The sequence below is a fragment of the Camponotus floridanus genome, unplaced genomic scaffold (genome assembly GCF_003227725.1).
Source record: "Camponotus floridanus strain SB8 unplaced genomic scaffold, Cflo_v7.5 scaffold578, whole genome shotgun sequence".
In the NCBI taxonomy this organism is placed as follows: Eukaryota; Metazoa; Arthropoda; class Insecta; order Hymenoptera; family Formicidae; genus Camponotus; species Camponotus floridanus.
The window spans coordinates 9,033-22,159 of NW_020229745.1; the positions used below are offsets into that span (position 1 = coordinate 9,033).

Consider the following 13,127-nt stretch of genomic DNA (forward strand, 5'->3'; position numbering starts at 1 on the left):
CACATAATTATTGCACAACACGTAAAATTGTACGTCCACTTGGTTTTCGTGCACGCCCGAGAAATGATTCCATGTAAATTGCGGCCGCACGATAAGTATTTTCTCCCGCTAGCCCGTATGCCACAATCATGTCCGTATATTCCTGCGGAGTATACTTCATTTTCACTAGTAATTAACTGCGCGATCATAAGATTTTTACTAAGCGTCTTAGCTCTCGCACGTTGTTTCCAGACTGCGTACGCCAGCAGCACGCAACTATAGCTGAGCGGCCATGTGAGTGTAATTATAGTGCGCAGGCGTCGAACTCACACGTACGCTTACACTCACATGTCCGCTAAGATGTCAGCTGTAGTTGCGTGCTGCTGGCGTACGCAATCTGAGGCGCGTTTTCGTTGCTGCTACCTCGCTACAAGCGGTTGGCTCGTGTTTGATGATATGACGTCACAAACAGTAACCGAGAATAAAAACGTTTCGAGCAGGCAATGCGTAAACGCGTTAGCACATTAGCAGTTTGTTGCTTCACGTATCATAATCAAAATGGATCCAAATCTGAGGTTATCTGTATTATTGTATTGTATAATGGAAGTAATTGATGATGATTCATCAAACATTGTGAATATTTATCAATTGCAACCTACAAGCAGGGTTGTCCTTTCCCTTTTGAAAAATAGAAGAACTCATTTCAAAATAGGAATATTTTCTAATGAAGAGTGGGTGACCCGTTACATTGATCAAGATTTTCATAAACAATTTAGGTAAGGAAGCATAAAGTAACTTAGTTGCTACATTTCTTATTTATCATGTTGTCAATGTTATTTTTTTTGACATTCATTGACTTCTTAAGTAGATTGTTAAGTGGATTCCCTGTCCAAATTTGTCTCTTGCTTGTACAGGATGATGAAAAGCACATATTCGGCCCTTGTCGACACAGTCCGACCTTACTACCCTGTTAAGTGCCAAAGAGGTGATGCACCTGTAATGACAGTTGAGAAAGCTGTCTTGATGACATTGTGTTATCTGGGGAAGCATGTACCTTTGTCTGATATAGGCGATCGATTTGCTGTGGCTCAAAGCACAGTTTTCAAGGAGGCTAGAACTATTATTCAGATATTATGTGATCTTAGCAATACATTTATTGTTTGGCCTAAAGAGAGCGAGTGTGTAGTGCTGAGCAGGCAATTTGAGGCACGTGCGGGATTTCCTGGTGAGCATTCTGTATAGCTTGGCTGTCACTTTTAAACTTTTTTTTAAGACAATGCCTCTCATGCAGGAACTTTGTCATATAGGTACAATTTCATTGACGCTAAAAAGTAACGTCAACCATTGGTTGAACAAAGAAGCAACTACTTGCTTCTTTGTTCAACCAATGGTTGACGTTACTTTATCGCGTCAATGAAATTGCACCTTATCTTATTGTCTTTTGTCAGGTGTCATAGGAGCCATCGATGGTTGCCACATTGAAGTCCTCCAACAAACCAGCAATCTAGTTACATAGATCGCACGTGCAACTATTCTATTAGGTGGGATTTTATGATTAAGCAAAACAGTATATTTTTACCGTTAATATCATAACTCTCTCATGATAAGATTAACTTTTTATTTTGTAGAAATTTGTACTGCAACAAAAATATTTACAAATGTATCTATTGGAACACCTGGTTCTTGTAATGATGCTCGGGTTCTAAAATACTCCAGCGTCTACCGGACGATAATGCGAGATGGAGTAGAATCCATGTTCTTTAATGAGAATTATCATTTGATAGGTGATAAGGCCTACCCTAACAGAATATGGTGCATGGCACCTTTCAAGTAAGTTGCAATTTTTTTGCATTTAAATATATGATGTTATGTTCCGTCATGTGAACAGCATCTTAATGCTGCCTTTCTTTGAACAGGGATTTTGGAAACCTTACTCCAAGACAGAAAACGTACAACTATCATCACAGTTCAACCCGTATTGTAATAGAGCACACGTTTAGTCTTATGAAGGGCAGATGGAAGCACTTAATGAAAGTTAACACAGAGATTGCCAAAGTTAGTGACATTGTACTGGCCATCTGCGTTTTGCACAATTTTTGTTATCTACACAACGATGAAGTGATTCAGAAAATGATTGGAGATAAAAGACACATGGCTAAGCAACATGTTCTCAAGAATTATGCAGACGAAGCCAGCAAAATACAAGGCGCAGAAAAACGCAACAGAATTGTATGCCTGTTCTGATTCTCTTTTAGAAAGATTTCTTTTATTGATAAATAAATGAAAAGAACTAAGTATCTGAAATAAAACAATTCAACAAATATTGTCTTTGACATTTATTTCTCATTTATATCTCAAAGTACATATTTGTAAAATCAAATGTTATTTCGACAGAACTACACTAAATAATATATATAGAAAATATGAAAAAAAAATAACATTGTCTTATACATATTTGATAACAAAGATAGAAACTCAAAATAAAAAGGTATTCAGATATAGCAAATTCGGCACTTTGCCGAAATAATTAACGAATATTAACGTAAATAAAACTAAACGATATATTATATAAATCTAGACTTTCTGCAGTTTCTCACACTGTGAAATGATTAAGGCACTTTGGCAATGACAAGTAAGTACATAATATCATACTGGAACTTTTCTGTAATATCCCTTAACTTAAAGTAAATAAGTATAAATAAAATAGTAATAGATATAGTAGTAGATATAATAATTTAACTTAAAGTAAAATAATATAATACTTTGGCATTTCAGCATAAGTACATGAAAGGTGAGGTAGTCATGTTTAAATGGAATAATAACACTAGTGCTAAGTAATCCTCTGTACTAACATAAATTATAAAAAGAGACATCCCAAGTAAAAAAATTTATAAAAAATGTTTTAAACTCATTTTCAAAGATATCTTAAAAACGTTAAAATAATTAGTTAAATTACTTTTTATTCATTAAAACGTTTATTTTAATGTTTAATGTAATATAAATATTTATTTAACGTGTATTAAATATTTATTTTATTAATATTTCATTAATAAAATAAATATTTTTTATTTACTTATAAATAAAAAATTATAAATAAAAACCTATATAAATATTTTTTTTTACTTGGGATATTCTCATGGAAAGATAACCTAAAACAAAAATATAACAATTATTGATCACATATAGAAGAAATCACATATTTAATGCTTGTGTTAATCAATGACATATGAAAATTATAAGGAAAGAGTACCTGTGTTAGCTGCCTACTTGTAAATCACAATTTTAATTAGCTTAAATTTTATTTGAGCTTGTGGTTGAGCTCATCATCTTGGTAATTATACTAAGGAAAACCTTTTTAGTATCATTGGAATCTTGCATCAGTTTCATCAAACTTTCATTTTGCTTGCGACGTTCCTCAGCTTCATTTTTCAGAAAATTTAGGATGCAGCTGTTGTCAACTCTAGGTTTCTTTGGTTTGGTGGATGATTTCACATGATTGAATGGACTTTCATTGAGGTCGTCTTCATCTGATAATGCATTTTCAGATTCACAAACCATTGCATTGGTAGCTGATTGTCTTGCAGAATTTGTAGCATTCGAAGTCGTGGCTGGTTGCTCTTTGGAGGTAGTGGGTGTAGGTGACGCCTGTTCAGAAAGAGGCCATGAGTCAAGCAAACGTTTTGGTTTTGCTTTGTGTTTCCCTTTAATGATGTCAAATACCTCATCATAAAATGCTGGTTTTTTCACTTTTCCATTACCAGAATTACCAGCACCAGCATTTTGTAAAAAGTTCATCACAGCACTTTCAAGGTTGCGCCACTTCTGTGAGCAAACAGATCCTTCATCCCTTATTCCAAAATTGTATTTTTCTTTGAGTTCTGCACCAATTTTCTCCCAAATCTTTTTCTTCACAGTTTTCTTATCATTCAGTATCATTTGAATGTCCTTACGTCCAACAATTTCAATCAGGTCATGTGTGGCTGTGATATCCAGTGGTGATGGTTTATTATTTTTGACCCAAATCTCTTCGTTGCTTCTGGTTTCACTCGACAGAGGTGAGATGACACGTGTTTCAGAGCTTCCGCTAGAGAAATTCTCTATGACATTGGAGTCCTCCGTCATCGTAAAAAACTCACAGGAATTAGCAGATTTAAATTTTTTAATTACATGATCATCTACAGGAAGAGAGATAAATGATCCACCTGAGAAAAAAAAATAGAAACAGGTCACAAAGATGCATTAAATAGATTCAAGAAGTACCAGTATTTCATTCAGAAAAAGATTAAAACGTCTAATTAAAACAAAATTGGACCTATTATATTAATAGAATTAGCTCTCAGCTATACAAAATTCCATTTCGAAACATTGATTAAAATGACACAAAAACGTAGATATGTTTCGAAAGATAAATTTAATTGATTAACATAACCCTTATAGAATTCATAATGCAGGTATACTTACTTGAAACATGATGGAAGAACATTTGGCCATCAACAGAATGCACGCCACCATCAGCACGCACTAGGAGGAGGTGTTCGTTCAAGGTGAGTACGGTTACGTTATTCATTTTTGTTTTTCGACAACAAGCATTGTCTTTTCGCGCCAAACAACCTACCACAACCGCACTATCAACCTCAGGCGCGTTTTCGTTTCGCTATCACGAGCGACCAGAGGCAAACAAGACCGTTTTCGTTTCTGGTTGTGACGTCATCGATGCAATCACGTGAGCCGTGGTAGCTGCTACCGCGCTGCCATGGTCTCGAGGATGATAGTGCGGTTGTGGTAGGTTGTTTGGCGCGAAGTGCGAAAAGAGAATGAATGTAACGGGTCACCCACTCTTCATTAGCAATTATTCCTATTTTGAAATGAGATATTCTATCCTTCAAAAAGAAAAGGACAACCCTGTTTGTAGGTTGTAATTGATAAATATTCACAATGTGTGATAAATCGTCATCAATCACTTCCATTATACAAAATAACACAGATAACCTCACATTTGGATCCATCATGATCATGACACATGAAGCAAACCGCTAACGCGTTTGTGCATTGCCTGCTCGAAACGTTTTTATTCTCGATTACTATTTGTGACGTCATATTATCAAACACGAACCAACCGCTTGTAGCGAGGTAGCAGCAACGAAAACGCGCCTCTCGAGAGCATGGCAGCGCGGTAGCAGCTACCACGGCTCACGTGATTGCATCGATGACGTCACAACCAGAAACGAAAACGGTCTTGTTTGCCTCTGGTTGCTCATGGTAGCGAAACGAAAACGCGCCTTCTGGTAACAGCGTGCGAGAGCTAAGACGCTTAGTAAAAATCTTATGTTCGCGCAGTTAACTACTAGTGAAAATGAAGTATACTCCGCAGGAATATACGGACATGATTGTGGCATACGGGCTAGCGGGAGAAAATACTTATCGTGCGGCTGCAATTTACATGGAATCATTTCTCGGGCGTGCACGAAAACCAAGTGGCCGTACAATTTTACGTGTTGTGCAATAATTATGTGAAACTGAGTGTCGTGCATAATATCGGGATAACCGCTCCAGCAGTGCGTCTTCGTGTGCGAGATGAAGAAAGGATTCTTGAAGAATTTTATCATCGTATCACATTATCAACAATAGTGCACATCACAGTGTGCAATACATTTTATCGAGGGATTTTCAACCACGAATCAATTTTTGTAAAGGTACTGTCCATTAATTTTTTACATTTACGATATATTCAGCGTATAGTAAATGGCATTTTGAATAATTTTTTAAATTGAGAGTGGAATAGGCCTATGGGGGAAACCACTATAAAAAAAGCGCACCATGCTATCTACTGCAAGGTGGTGTGGAAATGATAGGGCATCATTTTCTCGCCACGAAAAGGGGGGACGGGTCATTTTTCGGCGCGGTATTGCGATATATCGCAAACCACCATCACGTCTCGGAGAGCGACCCGCCCACCGCTTCGCCGCGCTCGTAGTATCAGATTACGATGGGACGACTCTCGTTGCCGCGCGCTTTTACTCACGCAGATTGGCCGATCTTTTTTATTTAATATTTCGTTAATTATTGCGACAATCCCAAAACAATACAGGTCATTTCTTCTTAATTCGAGCCAATCTACTTATTTATTTCATTAAGGTCGAAAATCGACGGACACCCTGTATATCAAATATATATCAAGTATATCAAGTATATACGTACGTATGTATGTAAAGAAAAAGAGATAGGGAGAGAGAGAATAAAATAGAAATAGAAACAGTAAGGCATAAAAAAGAAAGAGAGAGAATTTTAAGAAAGAGAAGAGAGATAATAGAAAATAAAATAATAAATGAGAAAAAGGTAGAGAGAGATTGAGAAATTAGAAAAAAAAGAAAAATATTGAAAATATTAAATATATAATAAATATTATTAATGTTTTTATTTTTTCTTCAGAGTTAAAGAAACGAATATTAAAATACAGAGAAAAAGAAAGAGAAAAAAGGAAAAAAGATTCATGAAAGAAGTAGGTTAAGAAAGAGAAAAGACACAGAAGAGAAAAAGAAGAAAAAGAAACAAATAGAAAAATGTGCGTATTTATATGTTTAGATATGTATATGTGTAGTACGCGTTAATAATTTGTTCCGTTTCTCTAGCAAAGATTGATAATCTATTCTTTGTTAATCCATAGGATTCTTATACATTAATAAAGGATAGATATTACCAATCCTCGTTAGGGAAACGGAACGAATCATTGACGCGTACTATATATGTCTATGTTTATATATATATGTTTATATATATGGGTGTGTGTGTATAATTTTTTATAAATATATGTATAAAATTCATTGAAAGACAGAGAAAGACAGAGAAAGAAAGAGAGAGAGAGAGAGAGAGAGAGAGAGAGATAGAAAATAAGATAATAAAAAAAAGAGAGAAGGAGAAATTAAGAGATTGAAAAAAGAAAGAAAAAGAATTAAATATAAAATATATTGAAAATGCATTTTTAATGTTATTGCTTTTTATTTATAGTTGAAGAAGTTGAATATTAAATATTGTTATTAAATATTATATGTATACTTTTTATTTAGAGTTAAAGAAGCCTAAATAAAAACAAAAGAAAAAGAATAGAGAAAGAGAAAGAAAAAGAAGGAAAAGAAAAGATATTGTAAATGTTTTTACTTTTTATTTATAGAAGATATTTATTTAAAGAAGTCTAAAAAAAGAAAAAGGAAAAAAAAGAGATAGAAAGAGAAAAAGAAGGAAAAAAATTCCTGAAAGAAGAAGATTGAAAAAGAAAGATTGATAAAGGCAGATTAAGAAAGAGAAAGAGAAAAAAGACAGAAGAGAAAAAGAAGAAAGAGAAATAAAGAGAAATATACGTATTTATATTTAGATACGTACGAGTATATGTACAGTACGCGTTAATAATTCGTTCCGTTTCTCGAGCAAAGGTTTAGAATATCTATCTTTTGCTAATCCATAGAATTCTTATACATTAGTAAAGAATAAATATTACTTTTTATTTAAAGTAAAAGAAGCCTAAATAAAAAGAAAAGAAACAGAAGAGAGAAATAGAGAGAAAATGAAGAAAAAAAAGGATATTATAAATGTTTTTACTTTTATATTACAAACCTACGCTAGGAAAAAACGGAACGAATCATTAACGTGTACTATACATCTCTATGTTTATATTTGTATATATGTATGTGTGTATATAATTGTATATAAATGTATGTATGTATTAGAATCACATTGAGAGAGAAAGAGACAGACAGATAGAGAGAAAAAGAGAGATAGACAGACAGAGAAAGAGAAAGAGAGGATATAAATGACAGAATGTGAATGGTATAGAGAGATTGAGAGAAAAATAATGAAATGTTTGAAGAGAATGAAAAGGTAATAAAATAAGAAAAAAAGAGGGCAGAGAGAGAGAGAGAGAGAGAGAGAGAGAGAGAGAGAGAGAAGAATAAGATGTGGAAAACAAATTTAATTTTTTTAAGTGTATTTTTTATTTAAAAATTATATATGTTATAGAGAGTTAATAGAACTACAGGGTGTCTCTGAACGCAGTGCCAAAATTGATACAGCAACTTTAGGATATAAAAACCAATCGAAAATGTTAATAAACATATGTCCAATTTTGAATGGTTTAGAGTTATAATGTAATAAAATTTTTTTCTTAGGACAATATAAATTGAAATAAATGTTGTTTAATGTTATTTATTTTGTTTAAAACTTTACCAAAGATGATTAAAAATTAAAAAGCAACTTTATTACTTTGAAACTACAAAACCATTCGAGAATTCGGACACATATGTTTATTAACATTTTTGGCTTTAGGACATGAAAACAAGTGGGAAATGTTAATAAATATATGCCCGAATTTTCGAACGATTTTGAAGTTATAAGGTAGTAAAGTTGCTTTCTTAAAACAATATAAATTGAAATAAATGTTGTTTAAACAAAAATATATCTTATATGAATTTACTTGCATATCAAGATGTAATTATAATCATATGTATATATATTATAAATAATGTAACATTAGAATTATATATATATAAATTATTTGTATATATAAATATATATAATTATATATACATTTTTTTAATTATATGATAAAGTAGAAGGAAATAAATGGCGCGCGAGGAGCGCGCGCAATGTTGTGTACTAGTCGTTATAAAAATAATCTTGTATTGCAAAGAAAAAATTATGAGAAAAAATCATTTCAAAAAAAAAAGAAAAAAAAACGAAATTATTTTAGATGTTGATCATTAATTGATAAAACACATTCATATACACAAACAAGAAACAATGGTTCCTAAATATGTTATTGCGCTGCTAATGTGAAAAGTATCTCGAGTATTTATCATCGGCACCGCCAAAGAGCCTTCATACCGGAAGAGCTCATCATGCTTCTGAATCTAAGGAATCGTTATCAAGAATTTACTGTATTATCGTGAAAAGAGAAAGAGCCTTTGTGAAACTTGCTTTAAAATATGGATAAGCAACTAATTACTTTTTTTTAATTTTTAGATATACAATATTTTTGCATTAATCATATTTATTATTTGTAATAAATTGCAATAGAATAAATCATATATTAAGAAAAATAAGAGAGGAGGAAAGAGGAAGGAAAAAAGTTTGATGTATAAAACTACATGATAGTGCACACGTGATGGTGAACACGATTCAAATCTAATATTTCATAATTCAGCATGCCGTTCACATAGTTCTCGTTTTCTCCTTTGACGAAATGGATTTATACAATCAAGTGTACAGTATAGAAGGATCAACTTTAAAATGTATTCAGAACTATATTCGCAATGTCGTAGGATTGGCGCCGGTTATTTTTTTCGGGTAGAGGATTCTTTCAGTATTTGTTTGGTCTTATTCCAAATCGATTACCTGTAGTAGTCGGTAAAGTTCTCACTACATTTCATAATTTAATATATACGTTATGATATGTGTATATTAAATTTTTTTAATATTATCTTCTTTTATTCTCTATAAATTGTTATGTTTCCTTTCTTCATTTTGCAGATGGCAATCTTCTCGAGCTGTCGAAAATAGAAAAACTCACAGTGGAGTAAATTGATGAATATTACAAAAAATTTATGGAACATTTAATTGAGTTTTTCGAAACGCAAAAATACAATTATATAAATGCGAGAACAACTACTCTCGAAATCGACTTGTGATATGTGCTCAATAGGATGATATCATCTAAATTATAAATTTGTTATTTTATTTGTAAGTTTCTCCAACTAATTATCATTTTCTTAAGAAGTTTAAAATATTTCGAAAAATGAAAGAATTAGATATGTATTTAATATGTATTATTATGTTATATATATATATATATATATATACATATATATATATATATAATATATATATATATATAATATATATATATATTTATTTATTTATTTGACTCAATTTGAATATATTGATTTAATATAATCACACGAGTTTTATATTATCATACATCTATATGTAGTTTTATGATATTTTCTAAACAAACGAATTAATTAAAATAAAGTAAAATTTCTTTTTCTAAATAAAAATATACAAAAGCCAAATTTAGTAAATTAATAAGTAAATATAATAGAAGATTGCAATTATTGTGTGGACAAATCGAACAATTAAACGTGTCATTGCAAATTGCAAAAACAGTCATGTATACGAATAATAAAAAAAATTGTTTTATTAAAAACGATTTTTAGGTAATTATTAATTTTAATAATTATATTTTTATTATCATTAGATTATAACGTATAAATTGACAAGTGATCGCATTCAGATAGTACTTTGCGCTAGAAAAATAGCTAAACCGGCTACAATAAAAATTCCAAAACACCAAAGATTCATTCTTAATACCTGTAATAAAAAATCATTTTTGAATCGTTTTTATTATGTTTTTATCTTATTCTCGTACCTTGTCCTGCCATTCCTTATGGGCTATGCATTCGCGAAAACTCATACGAGTAAAATGCACGCTGAAATAAAGCGGTATCCAGGAATTGGGAATGAACGTATACAAAATTTTGTCCACGAATTTTCGTAGAAGGAAAGATTTTCTCATTACTAAATCTCTTCATCTGAAAGACATAAAAACATGCTTAATTTCTTTCAATTCAATAGAGATATCCAATATGGTAAATATTGTCACGAAATAAACCTCCAGATAATTATACATTGCAAGATCACATATTGCATGGCCATCGTCGCATCGTAATTCCGAAAATTTCGGTAGAATTTTGGCAAAGTCCGAATTATAGCATTCCATTAATTCATCGAGCAATAAAACATCCTCAAATCCCTGATAGAATAAATAAATATTTTGTAAAAGAATATTCTGTTACTATATACTTTGTTCCACACATATGTATATTAATATTGCATAACTACGTTAAACGTTTTTCTCCAAGTGCGATAAAAAATAATTCACAAAATTATTTTATCAATTCGATAAAATCACTTACAGCATTCATTCCTTGAGCATAAAACGGAACCATCGCATGTGCTGCGTCGCCAATTTATAAGAGCCGTTTTCCCAACGTGATAGGTTTACACTGCAAAATGCGACATCATGCTTATCCAAATAAATTGAACGGTTATGAAATAAAGTATACTAATAAAATGGAAATTAACCTTAATCGATATTAACGTTTGCGGTTCTCTTTCAAAGAACTGTTGCACCAATCTTCTCGCCGATTAGCCGCAAAAGATCAGGAAAATGCTTATTGTAGAATTTTTAATAACGCCACGGATGTTTCAGTTTTTCCAGCACATGAAATGGAGCGAATAAATTGCCAGTAAACGTGCGATCTTTTCGTAACGAAGTCATCATGAATTCACCACGCGGCCAAATATGAAGATTGTTACCGCTCATCGCAACTATCAAGAAATTGTCCGTAGGTCAAACAAATGCGATTCAATTGGAATTATCGCGATACTTACCTCGTTATTTTTTCCAGCCGGCACGGAAAGTTCAACGTAAACCGTGCTCAATATATGTTTGTATGTAATTAAAGAGTGGTCTTTTAGTCATAATTTTTCGTACTTTCGAGTACGCACCATCCGCGCCAATTATCAAATCAGCTTCTGCATCTTCTATCGTTCCCGTTTTCACACTAAAAACAAGAGATATAGCTAAGTGGAATACGCTCGCTTGTTCGATCACGATGCTTACTCACTTTAAAAATTTCATTTTTCCCTTATCCAAATTGGCATCCACGAGTTTTTTATTGAAATTGATTTGCACCTTTGGATATTTCTCCGCGGCTATCCCATAAAATGTAAAAAATCGATAGAATGAGATTCAAATTGTTTACTTGAATTAATTTTTGCATCGAACTGGTTTTACTCGATATTATGTTCACGCGACTCAAGTCTACATTATAGAAAGCGGTGTCACAAGTAAGGTGATATGCGCAAAATTTTTGCGGCTTCACATATACGATGTCATCAGATATCATGCACATGTAGATCTTGTAACTTGATTTGATTAAAAAAGAAATAGTTTTTTATTTTCGTATCCCAATCATCAGCTTTAATTTATAAGATGATTGAGAATAATTAAGAAATGTGATATTTCTTTTTTAAATAAATTAGGGTAAAAAATATCGATTAAGAGAAAAAAAAAAAGAAATATTTTATCTATGTGTGCTAAAAAAGTATTCACAATACATTTCTTTTAGTATTTCTGTTTCTGCAATGAAATTAGTTTCGATCTTCATTTATAAGTTCTTTTCAATCGGCAGGCAATGAACCGTTAGTTAAAAGAACCTGAAGTAATGGTTAATTAGAGTTTCACTACAGAAGAATTAAAAGTTGTGTGTTATCTAATTTTCTCAACTGTTTTTACCAATACGAAAAGTTTTATATACAATTTTTCCGCATTGTTTTATTTTTAATTTATTTTCTGATGTAAAATTACCGCTGGTATCGTTTATATATTAAAAATCATTTGATAAATCGTCCATATCTATAGTTTAGTAAACCATATAGTAGTAGTAACCATATCTATAGAGTAACCATAGTAACCTTAGTAAACCATATCTAATAGAGTAGTAACAAAAATAGTCATACCATCCAATAAAATCACATTAAGATATCGCCTGTTAATGGAATAGATGCACTGCAAAGAGATAATTAACGTGTCGAAACGCATAAAAGATACGCAAAATTACGCACTAAAATGCAAAAGACATTTGATAGTTTAAAGTAATAAATTGATGAACATGAACTCACATTTCCCTTGACATTATCGTAAAGAACTTCCTTCAGATTACCACTTCCTATCGTGAAGCATTCTGCCGCGCATCTAGTAGCGTTTTGTTTTACCAAAGTATCTTCAAGATCGACCGCCTCTTAAAGCCTCTCGGCCTCGACAAATGACAGCGCTAGATTAATGCTTTGACCAGATGAATCTTCCATCGTAAATCTAAAGATTTCAAGATTTGAAATTACAATCATCGAGTTGAGAATGAGTATAAATTAAAAAATTTAATATATTCGAGGAAATATTCTAATATTCATAGATTACAAACAAATACATATGTCTGTCTTAGAATGTCGTTTAACTAAATTTTTGTTAACGTTATTTATTAATTATATTGATAAAAAGATATCACTATATGTGTCAATTTTGCATATCAATCTTA

At 31.9% G+C, this 13,127-nt stretch overlaps 2 protein-coding genes and 1 pseudogene across 2 annotated transcripts; 1 reads left to right on the top strand and 2 right to left on the bottom strand.

Moving 5' to 3' along the window:
* The first annotated feature begins 1,711 nt into the window (after window positions 1-1,711).
* On the top strand, window positions 1,712-2,223 carry LOC112639327 (putative nuclease HARBI1). Its single transcript, XM_025412815.1, has 2 exons — window positions 1,712-1,809; window positions 1,896-2,223. Exons 1-2 carry the CDS (start codon window positions 1,712-1,714, stop codon window positions 2,221-2,223), a joined length of 426 nt encoding a protein of 141 aa, XP_025268600.1.
* Window positions 2,224-3,259: 1,036 nt separating this feature from the next.
* On the bottom strand, window positions 3,260-3,876 carry LOC112639329. Its single transcript, XM_025412816.1, has 2 exons — window positions 3,700-3,876; window positions 3,260-3,624 (listed from the first exon to the last, which is right to left on the bottom strand). Exons 1-2 carry the CDS (start codon window positions 3,772-3,774, stop codon window positions 3,271-3,273), a joined length of 429 nt encoding a protein of 142 aa, XP_025268601.1. The 5' UTR covers window positions 3,775-3,876; the 3' UTR covers window positions 3,260-3,270.
* A 6,371-nt stretch (window positions 3,877-10,247) lies between these two features.
* On the bottom strand, window positions 10,248-12,900 carry LOC112639328 (annotated as a pseudogene).
* Between the last annotated feature and the right edge of the window lie 227 nt (window positions 12,901-13,127).

What these genes read in the sequence shown, in the direction of transcription:
- LOC112639329 (XM_025412816.1), bottom strand. Translation starts at nt 3,774, where the DNA reads ATGAACTTTTTACAAAATGCTGGTGCTGGTAATTCTGGTAATGGAAAA. An exon ending in AACCAGCATTTTATGATGAG is followed by an intron (nt 3,625 to 3,699) that starts GTATTTGACATC and finishes CTTTCTGAACAG; the next exon opens with GCGTCACCTACACCCACTAC.
- LOC112639327 (XM_025412815.1), top strand. Translation starts at nt 1,712, where the DNA reads ATGCGAGATGGAGTAGAATCCATGTTCTTTAATGAGAATTATCATTTG. An exon ending in TGGTGCATGGCACCTTTCAA is followed by an intron (nt 1,810 to 1,895) that starts GTAAGTTGCAAT and finishes TTCTTTGAACAG; the next exon opens with GGATTTTGGAAACCTTACTC.